General features: G+C 38.0%; 1 protein-coding gene across 2 annotated transcripts in view; it reads right to left on the bottom strand.

Moving 5' to 3' along the window:
- UROC1 (urocanate hydratase 1) overlaps positions 1–20,641 on the bottom strand; it is a 65,117-nt gene that overhangs the window by 29,082 nt on the left and 15,394 nt on the right. For both annotated transcript variants that reach the window (XM_026678256.2, XM_087954670.1), the window contains 5 exons: positions 19,532–19,593; positions 18,471–18,537; positions 10,021–10,164; positions 5,762–5,850; positions 4,603–4,665 (listed from right to left, as the gene is read on the bottom strand). In XM_026678256.2, coding sequence (XP_026534041.2) covers positions 4,603–4,665; positions 5,762–5,850; positions 10,021–10,164; positions 18,471–18,537; positions 19,532–19,593 — 425 coding nt within the window. The remainder of the gene's footprint in view (positions 1–4,602; positions 4,666–5,761; positions 5,851–10,020; positions 10,165–18,470; positions 18,538–19,531; positions 19,594–20,641) is intronic.

Genomic DNA, 20,641 nt, shown 5'->3' with positions numbered 1-20,641 from the left:
TCTAGACCTTAATCCTCAGTTGCAATAGTCAAAAGGAGAATAAAACCCAATAATATTAAAAAAATAACAATAATAATAAAAGGAAAAGAAAAGAAAAATTCTTCAGGTTCTTCACACCTTAATCCAATTGCGAAATCTCAAGAAAAAAAAAAAAAAAACATGGCCACAAAAAAAAGAGTATATACATACAAAGATAAAAAAAACAAAAGTCCCCCCCAAAAAAGAAAAAAAAAAGGAAAAAAGAAACAATATTCTGAGGCTTTCCCTTTAGAGAAAAAAAAAATGAAAAATAATAATAATAGTAATAAGCAAAAGTGTACAAATATTACAAAAAACTATAGGGTTAAGGAGGAGGGATAAAAGCTAACAACAAGTAAAGCAAAAATCACACTGCATTTTATTTAAACATCCAAGGCTCTTATTATGGCTTCTCCACAAGTTTCAAAGCCAAGCTTCAAACATTCAGTTGATTGTAGAAATCCCAAAGAGACACCTGTGAAAACATTCTCCAGAGTTTTTCTCTCTATCTTATCAACTCAGTGTCCTTGGGAGAGAGTTTCTCACAGTTCTCTCAACTTCAAGTAAAGTATTTTCAAGCCTCTAGTTGGCAGTGTTGCAGAGTTACAAAGTTTCTCAACTCCACTCCCCCTTCTTCCTCCCCAAAAAAAAAACCAATAGAAAAAGAAAATATGTATATATATATGTGTATATTTAAAAAAAGAAAAAATTACTAAAGGAAGCCTCTATTAAAAATATAAACAGTCAAAAAGGAAAGGTAATTATAGAAAAAAACAAAACAAAACAAGTCTGGTTACAATTACTAATCACAATAGAAGTTCGCTAGAAAAAAAAAAAAAAGTAAAAAGCCAAGCCTCATTTTGACATCTTCTAAAAAAATCGCCACTAAGTCCATCTTATCAAATTCTGTCAAAAATCTTACAGATTCCTTCTTCTTCTAGGGTGTCCTTATCCCAAATAAAAAAAAATAAATCTCACCAGCCGATACACTTTCTCTTTCTTTCTTCTCTTCCTTTCGGAGCTGTCCCTGCTTCAGCAGCTTAATGGCTGCCTCTCCGCCGATGGTAAAGGGGCTTCTTCTGGATCCACCAGGGACTTGCGGTGTCCCTGTGATCGACAGAACGCGCCTTACTATCACCGTCTCTACGGGACGGTTTAGGTCCGTTGGGACCGACCAGGGCGAAGATATCAGCTGTAACTTCGGAGCCCCGAAATTACAGCTGTAACGCGGCGACGTGGCTCCGCCTTCCCCCTAACTCCATCTTAAACATAAGATGGATCAAACAGAGAAAGAAGAACTGGCGCAAAAAATTAGAAGTGCTAAACAGAACTATTTTGAGGATGCAAACAGGCCAGGTAGATGGTTAGCATACAAACTGAGAAAAGAGAAAGAATCAAGGAGAATACCACAGTTAATGGATGAACAGGGTCTAGTCTGTCATGGTAATAAGGAGAAAAAGAGAATTATTCGAGATTTTTATGCGCAATTATATAAGCAGGAGGATTTTGATGAGGGGAAAATTAAACAGTATTTACAAAATGCCAACCTACCCAAGATATCTGATGAAACTGGGAAAATGTTGGAAAATCCTATAACAATGATGGAATTAACTGAAGCACTTAATAGACAGAATAACGGGAAAGCACCAGGACCAGATGGTTTCCCGGCAGAATTTTATAAAACATTACAAGAATCACTGAGCATTTCAATGTTAGAAATTATGAATGAAGTTATGATAAATAAGAAAATACCTAAAACATGGTCAGAAGCTTATATTACGCTTATTCCAAAAGAAGGGACTGACCCATCACAAATTAAGAATTATAGACCTATTTCTTTATTGAATGCAGATTATAAAATCTTTGCTTCAATTTTGGCAGAAAGGCTTAAAAAATACTTAAATAATTTTATTCATCCTGATCAGAATGGATTTCTACCAAAGAGACAAATTAAAGACAACATGAGAGTAATTTTGGACACTTTGGAATATTATGAGGCACACCCTGAAAAGCAAATGGCTTTAATATTTTTAGATGCTCAAAAGGCATTTGATAACGTGAATTGGAGATTTATGTTATTATTATTGGAACAGATGGGTTTTGCTAGAAAATTTATTCAAGCAATAGAAGCTATATATTATAAGCAAACAGCAAAAGTGATGATAGATGGAGAATTTACAGACTCTATCAATATTAAAAAAGGCACAAGACAAGGATGTCCACTATCCCCTTTGTTATTTGTATTGACTTTGGAAGTATTAAATAGAAATATTAGAGAGGATACAAATATAAAAGGAATGAAAGTTAAAAAGGAGGAATTTAAATTGCAAGCCTTTGCAGACGATTTGGTCTTTATTCTGGAAGATCCTTTAGAGACAGCTTTAAAACTACTGGAAAAGATAGAGACGTATGGTGAGATGGCTGGCTTGAAAATAAATAAAGACAAAACAAAGATTCTGACAAAAAATATGTTATTAAGGCAAAGAGAAGAGTTGGCAGACTTATTGAAAATTCAAGTTACGAATAAAGTTAAATACTTGGGGATAATTTTGACGTCAAGATGTACTACACTGAAAGAGAATAATTATATTAAACTTAAACAGCAGATAGCATCTGACTTGAAAAAATGGGAAAATTTACAATTATCTTTGATAGGTAGAATCTCAACAATTAAAATGAATATTTTACCCAGAATTTTATATTTGTTTCAAACAATACCAATTAGGCTTGGTAAAGATTATTTTGATGAATTAAATAAAATGGTGTTGAAGTATATATGGCAAGGTAAGAAAGCGAGAATAAAACTAAAACTTTTACAGGATGCTAGAATTAGAGGAGGATTTGGCCTTCCTAATTGGGAGTTGTATTATCAAGCTGCAAATTTAATGTGGGTTAAAGAATGGATAAACGTTAAGAAAGTCTAGATTACTGGCACTGGAAGGACATGATTTATTATTGGGTTGGCATGCTTTTTATGGTATAAGGGAACTAAATCGCAGGGTTATTTCAGAAGGCACTATATACGGGAATCGTTATGGTTGAATTGGGAGAAAATTAAGAAACAATGTTATTTGAAAATTCCAGTTTGGTTATCAACTATTGAAGCTTTTTCCTATCCCATAATTTATAAGAAGGAACAAACAGTTAGATATGGGGAAATACTGGATGAAAAGGGTGAACTTAAAACGATGCAAAAGCTAGAAGAACAAGATATAAAGATGAATTGGTTTTCATATGCGCAAATACACTCAAGGTATCTTAAAGATTCTAAAACAGAAGGATTCTATGATAAATTGACTGATTTAGATGGGATTTTGACAGGTGCTGATGAAAAAGTGATTAAAAACTATATAGTTATTTGTTGGAAATTAAATTAGAGGAAGAACAAGTCAAAGAAACAATGATTGTTTGGGGGAAGAATTTTGGATATGGGATTGATTTAGAAAAATGGCAAAAATTGTGGTCTCAAAATTATAAAATGACAATGTCAGTAGCATATAAAGAAAATTTGTATAAGATGTTTTACAGGTGGCATTTTCCCCGACAAGAATAGCAAGAATGTTCAAGAATAAATCCGAAAAGTGTTGGAAATGTCATCAGATCCCTGGCTCATATTACCATATGTGGTGGACTTGTGAGGAGGCCAGGAAATACTGGACTAGAATTCGCATATGGTTGGAAGAAATGACAAAAAACATATAGATTTGAAACCAGAGATTTTTCTATTGGGAATCTTACCTGATACATTTAATAAAAACTTAAAGTATTTGATTGTAAATGTGTTAACAGCGGCTAGGATTGTATTTGCTAGAAATTGGAAGAGTGAGAAAATACCATTAGAGGAAGAAATTATTAAGAAAATATTGGAATGTGCTGAAATGAGTAGATTGACATTTGAAATTAGAGAACAAGAAGATAAACAATTCTATGAAGTTTGGGATCTTTTTTATCAATGGTTAGATAAAACAATATAATAATAGAATATATATATATTTTGGTTTTGATAATATTTTTAGAATATTATATTAAGATAGATTTGGTATGATTTTACGATTTGTTATAAATTAACTAAATTATAGTTATCTCGCTTAAGCATGAATTAGTTAAATTATAGTCAAATGATTGTTTAATAAGGATATTAGGATATATAATTATTGATTGATAATATGAGTTATTATGTAATATAATTATTATGATGACTATGAAATAGATGCACAAAAAGAAGTGATAAACCAACCGATACACTGTCTGTAAATTTATGAAGAATGATGATGTTCTTATGTTATGTTTTATGTTTTGTGTGTTTTTATTTGTTGTTAAAATCAATAAAACTTTAAAAAAAAAAAAAAAAGAAAATGAATTCAAAATGGCACCAGGGCTTCTAACGGAGTTGTTCTCATGTATAAACAATACTAACGTACAGTAGGAAAAATACCACACAAATATGGAACAAAAGGAAGTGAAATACTCAATCAAACAGCAAAGATCTATTTCAGCTTATGGCTATTGTAACAAGGAAGTTAAAATAACAAATATTAAAAACATATCACTGTCAAGAGAATCACTGATCAACTGCCTACTTACCAAAGATCTACCACGTTCCCATGATATCCCAAACTAAGAGTCATCTTGTTCTTCTTTGCTTCTCTGTGTAAATATTTTAAACAGAATTTTAGCATTAAGGCTGCAAAACAGTTGTTTATGGGGACAGGGAAATGCCTACAAGTATATTTTGACTCCTGACTGACTATCCCTACCTATACTAGCCCTGCAGTTTTGTTGGCAGTGTTTTGCCATTGCCATTGCCATTGCCTACTTCTAAGGATGGAGGGAATGTGACCGGCCCAAGGTCAAGAGCTGGCTTTGAGTCTAAAGTGGGACTAATTTGTAGAACATAAATGGTACTTATATGAAAGGATATATTGAATTTATTTCTATTCTTTTCCTTAAGAAACTTAACCTATATGTTATATTTCTACCAAAGATGATTTAGTTAAAGCACCTAATTGACCTTGGCTGCTCTTAAAAATCTAGGTTGGTTTGGATTTGGTTAGATCTGGTTAGGACTTGGATGATGACCTCCGGGCCAGTTTATAACTAACTGCAAATTCTTTTATATATGAGAGCTGATCAAAGGTCTCTGGAACCTGGAACCTGATTGTTTGTCCAACAGTCATTTACAAATATTGCAAAATGTGTCAAGCTTAGAAAGTCAGTCTTTGGGATGCAGGTTGCTTTTTAATAACCTTTTTCTCCAAACTCAAAAGACATTCCAAAGCAATTAGTGAGAGAACAAAGATGATTTGAGGACTAGAGGCTAAAACATATAATGCATGGTTGCAAGAATTGGGTATGTCTATATAACAAAGAGAAGGACTAGGGGCGACATGATAGTAGTCATCCAATTTTTGAGGGGCTGTCACAAAGAAGAGGGTCTCTCTCTCTCTCTCTCTCTCTCTCTCTCTCTCTCTCTCCTCCAAAGCACCTGAGGCAAGATAAGGAGTAACAGATGGAAATGTACCAAAGAGAAATCCAATCTAGAACTAAGAAGAAATTTCCTGATAGTGAGAGCAGTTAATCAGTGGAATAGGTTGCTTTCAGAAGTTGTAAATGCACCAACACTGGAAATTTTAAAGAAGAGATTGGACAACCATTTATCTAGAATGATATGGGGTCTCCAGCTCAAGCAAGAGGTGGGACTGGAAGACTTCCAAGATCCAAGAACATACTTTATAAGCCATACCTAAGTTGAGTAATGCAATCATCCAGACTTCTAGTGATTTTCATCAGCCATCCCTGATGATGACGTTTTAAGAGAGCAGCTTCGTCAACCTGAGAGATTGTATTACAGGAGAAAAAAATCAGGCAGAACTAATCTTTCTGTATTTTATATGCATCATGTGGAGCGAGTAAAAATTAAAGTTAATCACCATCACCAGTGTGACAAGTTTAGTTTTGAACAAGCTGTTCACAGTCTGAGAAACACAAATTATGAGTGAGGTTTCCTGTTAGAACTAATTTAGAAAAAAATATTCTCTCCCAATGAATAGTGAAAAATTACACAAGTAAATTGAAAGCTTGTCTTGCTGTATTTAATAGTTCTTAAACTTGTAACCCTGAGGCTTGATCTACATGAAACCATTTCATCTCCTTAGGGATTCTTGAATGAACAAGATATGACCTATTTGTCAACCTCTTCGCAGCAAAAATTAGGCTCTGCCCAACAACATTTGCATCTTCTCAATAGAAAATTCCCTCTTTACTCTGATTTAAATAGACAGAAGAATTTTCTCACGAAGCAAGATTGGAATGGCAGGATTGTATGCAGCTTGTATAAAACCATGGGGGAATTAAATTCATGAAATATAACATTCTATACATAAACATCTGGAAGAAGACTGCTAAACTTTCTGGACTTAAGATGCAGTATGTAGAGTTTCTGAATCTGGGCTTCAAATTTTTGGATAATTATTATGATATGGAAAATTCTCTTTGTTGTCATCTAGTGGGTATCTGGAGATTTGCAACCCAGATATGGCCCTGCAATAGATAGCCATACAATCAGATTGTTTAAGCCTATTGAAATCACTGTGGCTAATCTTACCTGTGGCTATTAGTTTCTAAGAAAACATTGAGAAAATTGAGAAATAAATTAGAGAAACATAAAGATTTGGGTTTTGCCTATAATAATTAATTTTACTTACCCATTCTCAAACAGTGAAACATCTCTATTCTTACACATTAAGATTTTACCAATTATTAGCAAACCCTATACTGTATAAGATCTCTCTTATTACAATGTACTTATTCAGTAGGCAGCTGTAAAAAACTTACAAATGATACAGGATAGAGAAGGGCAAATTAACACTGTTATTACATATAATTTTTTTCAAAGAGGAAAATTGGCTTTGTATCAGTTTTATTAACAATAAAATTCCAACTTTTAAACTTATATGTTCTGTTTGCATATTACTGGTATTAAAATAATTACTGGCATCCAAAACTCAGTATACTGACTTTGAAAACAGCAATAGTATTGTAAGCCAGTTATAAATAAAATGGAACCAGCATCAGAAAAACAATTTAGAACTGTTGTCATTCTAGGCAGAAAAATTAGAGAGATTATCTGAAGGAATGCATCTTTTTTTTTAGAGAATGACAATAAGACTGCTTCCTCCATCCATCATATTTTAAGTACCAGAGGGACAAAGTTCCACATGGAAGAAGCATGTAAGGGTAGCTGCTGTTTTGACCCATTTGACCCAACAATACAGTAGTATTGTTTATTGGACTCTTCTTAAATTGTTAGGCAAGGGATGAAATACCTGCAGTACTTAAGACATTACGCACCCTGAATGTGAATATGGATACATAAAATCTATGCAAGTTGCTTGGATGGGGATTATTTAATGTGATATTTAAAAGAAGAGCAAAAGATAACATTAATAGTTAAATATTTCATTATTGGTTAACCAAAAAACCCTTTTGTGGAAGATATGTATCAGATATCTAAGACATTTTAAGTTTTCTCTTAAAACTTAAAACTGTCTGAAGTTGCCTTAGAAGATGTGTACATCTTCTTTTAGTGTTGAATTATTTCATTCAATGGCATATTGCAAGCTTACCCTGCTTTCATTAGGAAAATGCAAACACTGAAGCATCCTACAAGCTTTGTTCCTATTGGCCTGCAGCACAGGTGGTATTCAGCAGGTTCTGACCAGTTCTGGAGAACCAGTAGCAGGAATTTTGAGTAGTTTGGAGAACCGGCAAATACCACCTCTGACTGGAGATTTTACAGTATCCTTCCCCTGCCACGCCTACCAAGCCACGCCCACAGAGCCGCTAGTATGAAAAATTTGAATCCTACCACTGGCCTGGAGACAGAAAAGGAGCAGGGCTTGCCTTGTGGTATCAGGATGCTGTTTCCATTATTCTGAAACATTTGCCTACTGTAAGGATCCCATGGAGTCCATTGTCTATGGAGACAGATGGCCCAAGGGTGCTTTTCAAAAGGCAACTAGGCTTTCTTCTTGTTGTTGTTTTTTTCATTGAAAATGTTTCGTTTCTCATCCAAGAAGCTTCTTCAGTTCTGGCTGAATGGTGGGGAATGGAGGGATTTATATTCTTAGCAGTCATCTGGTTGTTAGCACTCTTAAGATCAGAATTAGAATTCTTTTATTGGCCAAGTGTGATTGGACACACAAGGAATTTGTCTTGGTGCAAATGCTCTCAGAATCCATAAAAGTAAAGATACATTCGTCAAGAGTCAAGAATCATAAGGTACAACACTTAATGATAGTCATAGGGTACAATAAGCAATCAAATCATACTAGGAAACAGTCCATTTAAATCGTAAGGATACAAGCGACAAAGTTACAGTCATACAGTCACAAGTGGGAGGGGGTGGGTGATAAGGAGTGATGAGAAGATTAATAGTAATAGCAGACTTTGTAAATAGTTGAATAGTGTTGAGGGAATTATTTGTTTAGCAGAGTAATGGCATTCAGGAAAAAACTGTCCTTGAGTCTAGTTGTTCTGGTGTGCAGTGCTCTATAGCGTCATTTTGAGGGAAGGAGTTGAAACAGTTTATGTCCGGGATGTGAGGGGTCTGTAAATATTTTCGCAGCCCTCTTTTTGACCTATGCAGTATACAGGTCCTCAATTGAAGGCAAGTGGGTAGTAATTGTTTTTTCTGCAGTCCTAATTACTCTCTGAAGTCTGTTATCAGTTGTTAGCTCTCTGAGAGTGGTTGAGGCCACTTGGAAGTTTATTTGTACAGGTAGTCCTTGACTTACAATTTCACTGAGTGACCATTCAAAGTTACAACAGCACCGAAAAAGGTAATTTATGACCATTTTTCCACACTTACAACCATTGCTATATCCCCATAGTCCTGTGATCAAAATTCAGATGCTTGGCAACTGACTCATACTTGTGACGGTTGCAGTGTCCCAGGGTCATGTGATAATCTTTTGCGACCTTCTGACAAGCAAAGTCAATGGGAAAGCCAGATCCACTTAAAAACCATGTTACTAACTTAACGACGGTAGTGATTTGCTTAACAATTGTGGCACAAAAAGTCATAAAGGGGACAAAATTCACTGAACAAATATTTCACTTAGCAATAAAAATTTTGGGCTCAATTGTGGTCGTAAGTTGAGGCTATCTGTATTCTCAAGATCACCTGAATCAGAGTACAAACTCGTATGGGACCTTCTCGGGTCTGCTGAAAGGACTGTGGTGACATCTGATGCCAATTTTTAAACACAGAAAAAAATGAATGGAAATTACTGGAAAGTGAAGAATAGGACAACTTGAATGAAAGCAAAAAGGTGCAACTAAATAAAGAGGTGTCGGGCTCCGAGTTCGCTAGCCCGTCAGCTTCGAACACACCTCGCAGCAAGTCAGCTGGCAGTGGAGAATATCACCTTAGCTCTGCTGACACCAGATCTGTATCGCTGCTTTGTGCTAGCCGATGGTGTCGAAGGTTGCTTTAGAATGACTCAGCAGATCTGTGAGCTGCAGGATGGATTCTGAAACAACTGCGGGGCTTGAAATGGCTTTTGTTCATGTATTGATGTGGTGCATATTGTTAGAGGGGGTTGGGGCACATATAGGTGGTAATTAAGCATTGAGTTAAGACATGGTGAAGGTGGCACCAGGTGGAGATCAGTTAGCGAGGGTCGGAATAGGTTAGGAATGTAGACATGTTATAGCGTTAATAGCATTTAGAGATAATAGGTTAGGCATGGCCAGAACTAGAACTGCGTATAGGCCTGGGTGTGGTGTGGTGTGTCTCATGATAATGATAATAAAAGGAAAGAGAGCAGACTCAAACCCAACGTTAACCTTGCCTGGCTTTTAGCCTTTCTTCCCTGATTAGAGTATTTGTTGTTTGTTGATATATCGAATAAACCATCATTGTCCTAAAGAGGAGCTGGAGTTTGGATTCATTTAAAGACAAATCTTCAATACTCAAGGACTGGCTGAGAAGAGGCTTACCTCAGCAATAATTCCCACACATCCAGCAATGACTGCAGCTTTTGCTTGGGCACCACTCATTCCTCCAAGGCCAGATGTGACAAAGACTTTGCCAGACAAATTCTCCACCCCCAAGTATCGACGGCCTGCATTGAGCACTGTTAGCTATAATTGAGAAATATATTTTATTTTATTTTTTTATTTTATTTTATTTGGTTTGTCAATTGCTTACAAGTAAATAGGTATAAGTAAAAACATAGTTATGAATACATGGATACAAATAAGAAAAATAAAAGAAACAATAGGACAGGGACGGTAGGCCGATTGGTGCGCTTATGCACACCCCCTACAGACCTCTTAGGAAAGGGGTGAGGTCAATAGTAGACAGTCTAGCACATTTATAGTCTCATATACATGTTTATGCATGTGAAAGGAACCAAAAATAGCAATCCATTTTAAACAGAATATTAATCACGTGGAATCCCATGTGGCTAGCACGCATGCATGCATATGTAAAGGTGTTTATCATATGGATTTTTAAATACAAATTCATGCGTCTATATTTAGTGTGCACAAACACCACAAACAATGCTTCAAGTTACCACTGAACTTCACATTTGCATTCCAAACTGCTGTGAAGGCATACCCTGCCCAATTCAGAAGTGCCAGGTATCTTTTTGTGTGTAACGCGAATAGACCTAGAAAGTTTTCATGGGGGGGAACTGCTTCATGGTTTTTTTTTTAAGCACTGGATACAAATGTCTCAGGTAAGGAAATGGATTTCAAGGCTCTTACTAGGAGGAAAGCTCCATAAGTTCACCAAAACTCCAGGGCCTATAGAAATCAATTTTCTAAATATGGGCACCTGTTGTGATTCCGGCATCTGCTACAGGTTTTTTGAATGACAGCTCCAGCGAGGAGGACTTATATGAATCAGCAAGTTCTAACGATGAGGAGGAGATGAATGCATTTGATTTGCAAGGTCGGCTTGAACCTTCAAACTCCTCCACCCTTCAATTAGGTGGTCAGCCGGGAACGGGTGATAATGAGGAACAAATGTTATCTTCAGGTGAAGAAGATGATAATTTGGATGATTGCTGGGTAGATGTCAGGACAAGACGTCTCCTGACAAGGAGGAACCAACGAGGTTACAGTAGGAGAGCAGACCAGCAATTAGACTAATTAGTTACTCTATAAAGGGAGAGATATGACTTTGCACTTTGTCCGGAACAAAGTGTCTATTTGCAAGAGAGAACTGAAGAGCACAGTTTGGAGGATTTTGATCTGAAATATCTTGTTGGGATTTGGATTTAATTCGTTGGAACTTCTACTTATTGGAATTATTTTGTGAAGGACTTTGATCTGAAGAATCTTGTTGAGTCTTGGATTTAGTTCGTTGGAACTTTTACTTATTGGAGCTATCTGTGAAAATTCCTGTTTGCTGCCTTTCTTTACAAGGACTGTTGCTTTCAGCCTTATCTGTTTACTTTAAAAGGTGGGACATAACATTTTCCTGTTTGCTGCCTTTCTTTACAAGGACTGCTGCTTTCAGCCTTAACTGTTTATTTTAGAAGGTGGGACATAACATTTTTGTTCCGGACCAAACAGACCATCTTTGCAACGATGGATTCAACTCAAATGCAACAATTAGTGGAGCAGCAACAGATGCAAATAAATCAATTACTCCAGAGCAACGTATCCCTTCAAAATCAGGTAACACAATTATTATCGTCGTTGCCAATTCTCAAACTGTTTCAGCTGCAGCTGGAGTTCCCCTGCACCCCTGTGAGAAAAATTCCGATAGCTATGCCAGATAAATTTTCTGGGCAAACGGACATGTTTTCAACATTTTTGGGTCAGTGCCAATTGTATTTTTCTGTGAGGCCGGAGGATTTTCCAACCGATCGAGTTAAAATTGGCTTTATTATTAGTTTGTTAACTGGGCAGGCTGCCAAATGGGCTACTCCCTTATTAGTACAAGATAGTCCATTACTGGACGATTTCCAGGGTTTATTCAACAGATGAACGTTATGTTTGAGAATCCAATTAAATCTCAAACTGTGGACAGAAAATTGAGGGATATTATTCAAGGTAAACACTCATTGCAAGAATACGTTGCAGAATTTCGCTTGTTGTGTATGGATTCCACCTGGAATGAACCAGCTCACATGGCAGCATTCCAAGAGGGTTTGTCCGACATTATCAAGGATGAATTAATTCATGCAGAGCGTGCTTCAACTTTGGACACATTGATTACTCAATGCTTACGTATTGAAGCTCGCCTACAACATCGTGGGTGTAAACGGACCGTTGCAGAGCCACCTGTGTTTCCTCGTTCACGCACCCCGTCTATGAGGGTTTTCCAATCCAGAATTCCAGCAGAGGAGCCGATGGAGATAGGCGCACTCCGCCCTCGTTTAACAGTTCAGGAACGATCGAGAAGATTTCAGGAAGGTTTGTGCCTTTATTGCGGGGCTCGGGACATTTTGCAAATTCCTGCACTCGGAAGGGGACTCGTGGACCTGTATCAAAACCCATTGCTGGTCCGTCGGAAACGGGTAGGCCCGACCTCAGGAAACCCTAGGTCGGGCACAGTATTCACTTTCATCTCAAATTGCTGAAGTTAATTCTGGCCCTCCTCGACATTTACTTTTGGACACTCGCATATTCTTGCAATCTCGGAAGGAGGGAATCCCTGCCGTGGCACTGGTGGATTCAGGGCTACGACTAGCTTTATGGATTATGATTTCATAAAACATTTCAAAGTTCCTTTAGTGCCTGTGAATCCCCCATGCAGGTGGAAACCGTAGATGGCGCGAACTCAAGTCGGGACCTATTCGCTTGCCACCCAACCACTGCGTATGCGTATTGGGGATCACGAGGAGGCGATAAGTTTTTATATCACTTGAACCTCCATCTTCCTTTGGTGCTCGGAGTATCCTGGCTGCGTCTACACGATCCGTTGGTGGCTTGGGCGCAGAACGCTGTTTCTTTTCCAAGCTTGCAATGTGTGGACCACCTGAGACATGTCTGCGCAGGCCAACATATTGTCGCTTCTGCTGCCTCGATTCCTTCAGAGCTGTCGGATTTCCCGATGTTTTCAGTGAACAGGAGGCAGATCAATTACCACCACATCGTGTTTACGACTGTCCCGTGGATTTGATACCGGACGCTCCATTACCAAAGGGAGGTTGTATTCTTTGTCTGAGCCTGAACTAGTTGCACTTCGAGAATTTTTGAATAAAAATCTAGCTCGGGATTTATTCGACCTTCGTCATCCCCTCTTTCAGCACCCGTTCTCTTTGTCAAGAAGAAGTCGGGAGAACTTCGTCTTTGTTGTGACTATAGACGCTTAAATGCTATCACTGTGAGAAATAGCTATCCTTTACCGCTCATCTCCGAATTGTTGGAGCGGTTACGGGAAGCTACAATTTTCACGAAACTTGACTTACGTGGAGCTTACAATTTGGTTCGGATGCGTAAGGGAGACGAGTGGAAGACGGCTTTTGGCACCCGTTATGGTCATTTCGAGTACACCGTTATGCCATTTGGTTTGACCAACGCTCCTGCTGTATTTCAACATTTAATGAACGATATCTTTCGAGACATGTTGGATAAGTTTGTTGTCATATATTTGGACGACATTTTGATTTATTCAAAATCTAAAGAGCAACATCTTCAGCAGGTGCGTCAAGTGCTTCAGCGTCTTCGGGAACATAAACTTTATGCTAAATTAGAAAAATGTTTCTTTTTCAGTCGTCTATCGAATTCTTGGGACACATTATTTCTCCTGTGGGCATTGCTATGGACCCCAAAAAGGTTGAGGCGTTGTGTAGTTGGGAAGCTCCTCGTCGGGTTAAAGATGTGCAACGACTTTTAGGATTTGCCAACTATTATCGGACTTTCATTCCAGGTTTTGCGAAGATAATGGATCCCATAACCCAGCTTCTTTGTAAGAAGGTTCCATTTGTGTGGGGGCCTCCACAACAACAGGCTTTTGACACTTTGAAAAAGCATTTATAACTGAACCCATATTGAAGCATCCTGATCCGGATCGCCCATTTGTGGTCGAGACAGATGCTTCTAATGTCGCTATCGGAGCAGTGCTGTTACAAGCTTCGGAGGATGGCGCTCTTTTGTTTCCTTGCGCTTATTATTCTAGGAAGCTTACAGCTTCGGAACGCAACTATACCATTTGGGAAAAGAGTTGTTAGCTATTAAGGTTGCTTTTGAGACTTGGAGACATCATTTGGAGGAGCTCGACACAAGGTGGAGGTTCGGACAGATCATAGGAACCTGGAACATTTGACCACGGCTAGGAAATTGAATCAAAGGCAGATTCGTTGGTCGTTATTTTTGCCAGATTTAATTTCTCGGTTACTTACGTTCCAAGTGGTCAGAACCGAGGGCGGATGCATTATCTCGGAAACCTGAGTATACTTATGCCGAAGATCCTCTTCCTTTACGGACAGTGTTACCACCGGAATCTCTAGCCGTACTGCAGGAACCGGTAGATTTACGGGCCCAACTACGAGAGGCGCAACGTTTGGATGTGTGGACGCAGCAGAGACGGGAGGACATTGGCCCAACTTCTCCATGGTCTTTTGAAGACGATCTGCTTCGATATCGGGGTTTATTATATGTGCCTACCAGACCGTTGAGGGCTCTCATCATGACACAATGTCATGATAATCCAGCCGCTGGTCATTTTGGATTACACAAGACCTTGCATTTGGTCACTCGGACTTTTTGGTGGCCTCGAGTTCGTCATGATGTGTCTTCTTACGTCGCTTCTTGCGTTCAATGTAGGCAAGCGAAAGCAGCATCCGGTGCACCTCCTGGACTTTTGCAACCCTTGCCGACTCCAAGTAGACCATGGGGAGCGATCTCTATGGACTTTCTGACACATTTACCGTCTTCATCGGGGTTCACAACAGTGCTTGTGGTAGTGGATATGTTGACTAAAATGGCCCATTTCATTCCCTGTCGGAAATTACCATCGTCCCGCACTCACGGCTCAGTTATTTTTGCAACATATCTTCCGTCTACATGGACTGCCTGATAGAGTGGTTTCTGATCGTGGGGTCCAGTTTACGGCAGAATTTTGGAAACAGTTAATGGCGGCTTTGCAAGTGAAAGTATGTTTAGCGTCAGCGCACCATCCGGAAACTGATGGCGGAACGGAGAAGGTGATTGGGATTCTTACTCAATATTTGAGATGTTTTGTTAATTTGCGACAAAACGATTGGGTGAAATACCTCCCGTTAGCAGAATTCTCGTTTAACAACTCGCAGCATACCTCCACCCGTGTCACGCCATTTTTGCAAATATGGGTTATCATCCGCGTTTCTTCCCATTAACTATGATGGATTCCCGGTTCCTGAGACCCGAGAGTTTTTGGAAGAACTACACGCAGTTCGCCGTCTACTGATACAACAATTGAACAAGGCAAAAGAAGATTATAAGCGGTTTGCAGATCGGTCCCGTCGAGATACACCTCCGTTAGTTGTGGGTGATAAAGTGTGGCTATCTACAAAACATCTGAAGGTCGATCGCCCTATTAGAAAACTTGATCATCGGTTTATTGGTCCGTTCCCGATTGAGGCAGTTATTAATCCCGTGGCATACCGCCTCACTTTGCCACGATCCATGCGTATTCACCCCGTCTTTCATCGATCTCTTTTGATTCCTGATTCTTCTGTTTGTCGATTACGTGATTCTGCTGAACCGGGTCCGTTATCATTGCCTTCTGAGGAGCCTGCTGTTGACGATACGGTGGTCGACGTCCTTGATTCCCGTTGGCTCAAAGGTCGCTTCCAGTATTTGGTCAGGAGGAGGGTAGATGACTCGAAGGTTTGTTCCTGGACGGATGCGTCTACACTTCATGCTTCGGATCTGCTTCGAGACTTTCATGCACGCTTCCCTTCGAAACCGCATCCGGATCGCCAGACCCGGGGGAAGGGCCCTGCGGTGAGGGATAGTGTTGTGATTCCGGCATCTGCTACAGGTTTTTTGAATGACAGCTCCAGCGAGGAGGACTTATATGAATCAGCAAGTTCTAACGATGAGGAGGAGATGAATGCATTTGATTTGCAAGGTCGGCTTGAACCTTCAAACTCCTCCACCCTTCAATTAGGTGGTCAGCCGGGAACGGGTGATAATGAGGAACAAATGTTATCTTCAGGTGAAGAAGATGATAATTTGGATGATTGCTGGGTAGATGTCAGGACAAGACGTCTCCTGACAAGGAGGAACCAACGAGGTTACAGTAGGAGAGCAGACCAGCAATTAGACTAATTAGTTACTCTATAAAGGGAGAGATATGACTTTGCACTTTGTCCGGAACAAAGTGTCTATTTGCAAGAGAGAACTGAAGAGCACAGTTTGGAGGATTTTGATCTGAAATATCTTGTTGGGATTTGGATTTAATTCGTTGGAACTTCTACTTATTGGAATTATTTTGTGAAAGACTTTGATCTGAAGAATCTTGTTGAGTCTTGGATTTAGTTCGTTGGAACTTTTACTTATTGGAGCTATCTGTGAAAATTCCTGTTTGCTGCCTTTCTTTACAAGGACTGTTGCTTTCAGCCTTATCTGTTTACTTTAAAAGGTGGGACATAACATTTTCCTGTTTGCTGCCTTTCTTTACAAGGACTGCTGCTTTCAGCCTTAACTGTTTATTTTAGAAGGTGGGACATAACAGGCACCTCTCTATATCAGTGTTTTTAACACAGAAAGGCTACAACTTAGGATGCTTTGCCGGGAGAACTTCCAGTTTTTCAAATTGACATCTCCAGTTAAAATAATCCCATTTAGCAATTGATGGGAAAGGCTATCTATCTAAAACTCTTTCAATCAGAAAAGATATGATAAACTGGAATAAATAAACTGAATTGGCAGAAAGCAATGTTTCAAAACAGTATTTTCCAAGTTTCTAGTACTGGAGTCACAGTTGACTTTTATCTGTAGTCCATTTAAGAGCCTGTTCTGACAGACACATCCTAAAGTAATTTTGCTATATCTAGACATTGTATTATTTTTTCACTGCTTAGTGATGGATGGCATATTCTACACACCAGAATAATAACAGTAATAAGATCAACATTTATATCACTATAATAATAGCTGGATGATTCTATGGAAACTCGGTAAAATCATAAAATCACTAGCATGAAAAAGGTAATTGTTTATATGAAAAAATATATAATATCTGAACTAGACACATGACAGAGAATTAAAAACCTCTTTAATGGAAAGGGAAAGGAGAAATTATTAAATACATTATTTGTTGCAGGTGATCCTCTGAATAGATGAAAAGGCATTTATTGAATCTGAAAGTATCCATTAAATCTGGAGGTTCTCATCAGAATGAGAAAATGTACATTGTAACATTATATAGCAAATTCCACCCCATGTATATATGCACATCAAAGTGCTGTATATGTTTTGTCATTTGTCTCCCTTCATCTGTGTGAGGACACCAATGGGTTTACACTAATCTTTATGATTTAATTCAAGGGATTCAATTTAATTCAAGATATTTTAGTGAATAGCTCTAATCAGCCTGAGCCAGCATGCTATGTGTAATAGGAACCATAATAGTGTTACCCTCAAAATATCTAAAAAAAACACCAGCTTGTGTACCTTCATCTAATTTATTTAAGGGTACAATAGTCTTTCTTTTATGGTACAGAGTTTGTGGAATTACTGCTTTAAGTTTATTACAATAAAATCTGTCAAGTATTATAAAATGGAGGCTTAAGCCCTGTGTTCAATAAAGCAGTAAAGCCAGTCTAAATAAATAAATAAAGATGCATAATACATACATACCAGAGGTGGTATTCAGCAGGTTCTGACCAGTTCTGCAGAACCGGTAGTGGAAATTTTGAGTAGTTTGGAGAACCGGCAAATACCACCTCTGACTGGCCCTGCCCCCATCTATTCTCTGCCTCCCGAGTCCCAGCTGATCGGCTGGGTCTTCTTTTGTTGCCTTGCACAGGAGAACAGAGCTGGAAAGCAGGTTAGTGGGGTGGGGTGGGGAGGGAATGGGGATTTTACAGTAACCTTCCCCTGCCAAGCACACCTAGCCACGCCTACCAAGCCACATCCACAGAACCGGTAGTAAACAAATTTGAATCCCACTACTGATACATACATCTATGTATTGTGTCTTTGAGTCAGTGTTGACACCTGGTGATTGTCTAGACAAAAACCTGCAGGTTTTTTGACGAAACTTCGGAAATGGTTCATCATTTCCTCTTTATTAGGGCTGAGAGAATATGACTAGCCTAAGGTTACTCAGCTGGTTTTGTGTTCAAGATGGATCTAGAACTCACAGTCTCCTGGTATCTAACCTGGCACATTAATCATTACATCAAACTGGCTGTCTAGTGTAAATATATTGTGACAAAAAACAACAGCAACAATGAATTGTTTCAAAGTGTATTCTTTTACATTGGCCCAGTTCTTACCACAGTTCCATGGACTATCCCTTGTGGTCCAATGTAGCAATAGCTTCCAGCTGTCATCTGTCCATACCTGTAAAAAAAGATGTTCTCAAACAGGTTTGAATGATATTATGAGAGCAAATAACAATAATGGTAACAACAAATATGCAGTATAGTGGTTCATCAGCCTAATGATATAGATTGTCCAGTTAATCATCAATACTCTTTCATGAAACTGGAGTGTGATATCAAATGATATCTGACAAATTAAGCCTTGTGCCCACTAATCTTCAATATTTATATTAATGACTTGAGTAAAGAGATAGAGAAAATGTAAAATAATGTTAAATTGGGTGGAATCATTAAAGGGGCAAAAGAAAATTCAAATCTATCTTTACAAGTTAGAGAAGAAAGCTGAAAATACTTAAATTTGAGTGACATATCCAAAGTTATAGGATGAAGAATATTTGGCTTGAAGATGTTAAAAGGTTGATCACAAACTGAATATGAATCAGCACTACAATATGTCTGTTGAAAAGGAAATGAAATTTTAGGCTACATTATTAGAAGTATAAAATCATATCAATTATTACTTGAACTGAAATCTGCATGAGTCACAGCCATTCTGAAGTATTGTAATTTTAAATTGGATGCAGAGAAACTGGTATAGGGCAGTTAGACTTATCAATGGACTAGAAAACTAAGTCCTACGAGGAGAGGTTTAAAGAACTGGAAATGTTTGAAAGAGAAAAATGAAGATGGGGAAAATTTAATAGAACTCTTCAAACACTTGAACATTATGTCATCAGAGAAGAAAGTCAAATTTTTATAATCTGCTCTTCCATAGTGCAAGAAACAGAGCAACGAATTTAAGTATAGGAAAGCAGATGCCAATTGGATATTAAAAGATAAAGTTTAATGATAAGATAAATAAATCCAATCAGTCAGAGAGACTATCAGCTCCTCTTCACTAGAGCTTCAAGTGGAGCCTACACAGTTCTAATTTGCACATCAGCATTGTGTCTTTCCAACTCTATGATTTTATAGAAGAGATTAGAAAAAGAAACCTAGGAATGGATACTTACATTGTAACTCCTTTTGCAAACATAGATTCATATTCCTCTCTAGAGGAATAATTAGGAATTACCTAAGTAAAGAAAAAAGCAAAATTAGTAGGAATGAAGAATTAAGGAAATAGTCTCTGAACCAGATTTTGTTTATATGTATTCCATTAAATCCCATTCTTACAGTGAATGGCAGCTCATATGCTCATTCTTATGGGACATATTGGATTAATTTGATTTAATAAAGTCTTTAAAGCAGGAATTACTTTTTCAGGTTTACAGAATAACACAGTTGACAGGAACCTTGGAGGTCTTCTAGTCCAACCCCCATTCAAGCAGGAAATCCTGAACTGTTTCAGATAAATGATTGTCCAATCATTTCTTTTAAAAACCTTCAGTGTTGGACCCACCCACAACTTCAAAGCATGCTCAATCTTAATACATCTTCACAATGACTAGAAGGATTGTTCAGTGGAAACAAATAATCCTTACTAATTGCATATTGAGATGGTTGGATGGCCTGGCTCTCCATGGAACAGAAGAGACAGCTATAGAATGCCAAATATGATCTGGAAAACTAAAGTAAAGTAAAATAAAGGGAATTAAATGGCTTCATATTTTGTAGTGAGGGGCAGAATCTTTTTTCAGCCAATGGTTATACTGACTGGCATGCTGTGGGCCACCCTCTAAAATGAGGGGATGAGAACAAAGAAAGTGGGGACCAGAACAAAACTGAAGTTATGTTATTGTATGTAGTAGATTGAATTCTGTCAATTAAATACAGTTAACAGACACATAACCTATGTATAATGATTTTGTCACTTTTATAATTTGGTAGCATTTGGAAGATTCTGGGAAGAGCATATACAGCCTTAAACTATAGTTGTTGTAGCCTTGTCATATGATATCTTTGAGGTCACTGTAGCTGACTGACAGCTGAGTAGGAACTCTCCATTAGAAAATGATGGGATTCTCATTTGATAAATCCTGTGTACATCAGCATAGGAATTGTTTTTTTTTTTTTTTTGGTAACTGAATCTACTTGTTCGGGATATCCCACCCTTGAAAATCCTGAACCCTCAATCTCCATCTTGGATGGTGGACCTTCCATCCACCTTGAAAATAAGAAGA

This window comes from Notechis scutatus, chromosome 2 (assembly GCF_049901735.1).
Source record: "Notechis scutatus isolate UNSWTSFEM ecotype Mainland chromosome 2, rNotScu1.2, whole genome shotgun sequence".
In the NCBI taxonomy this organism is placed as follows: domain Eukaryota; kingdom Metazoa; phylum Chordata; class Lepidosauria; order Squamata; family Elapidae; genus Notechis; species Notechis scutatus.
The sequence above is the reverse complement of the archived record's forward strand: the minus strand, read 5'-3'. Positions and strand labels throughout refer to the sequence as shown.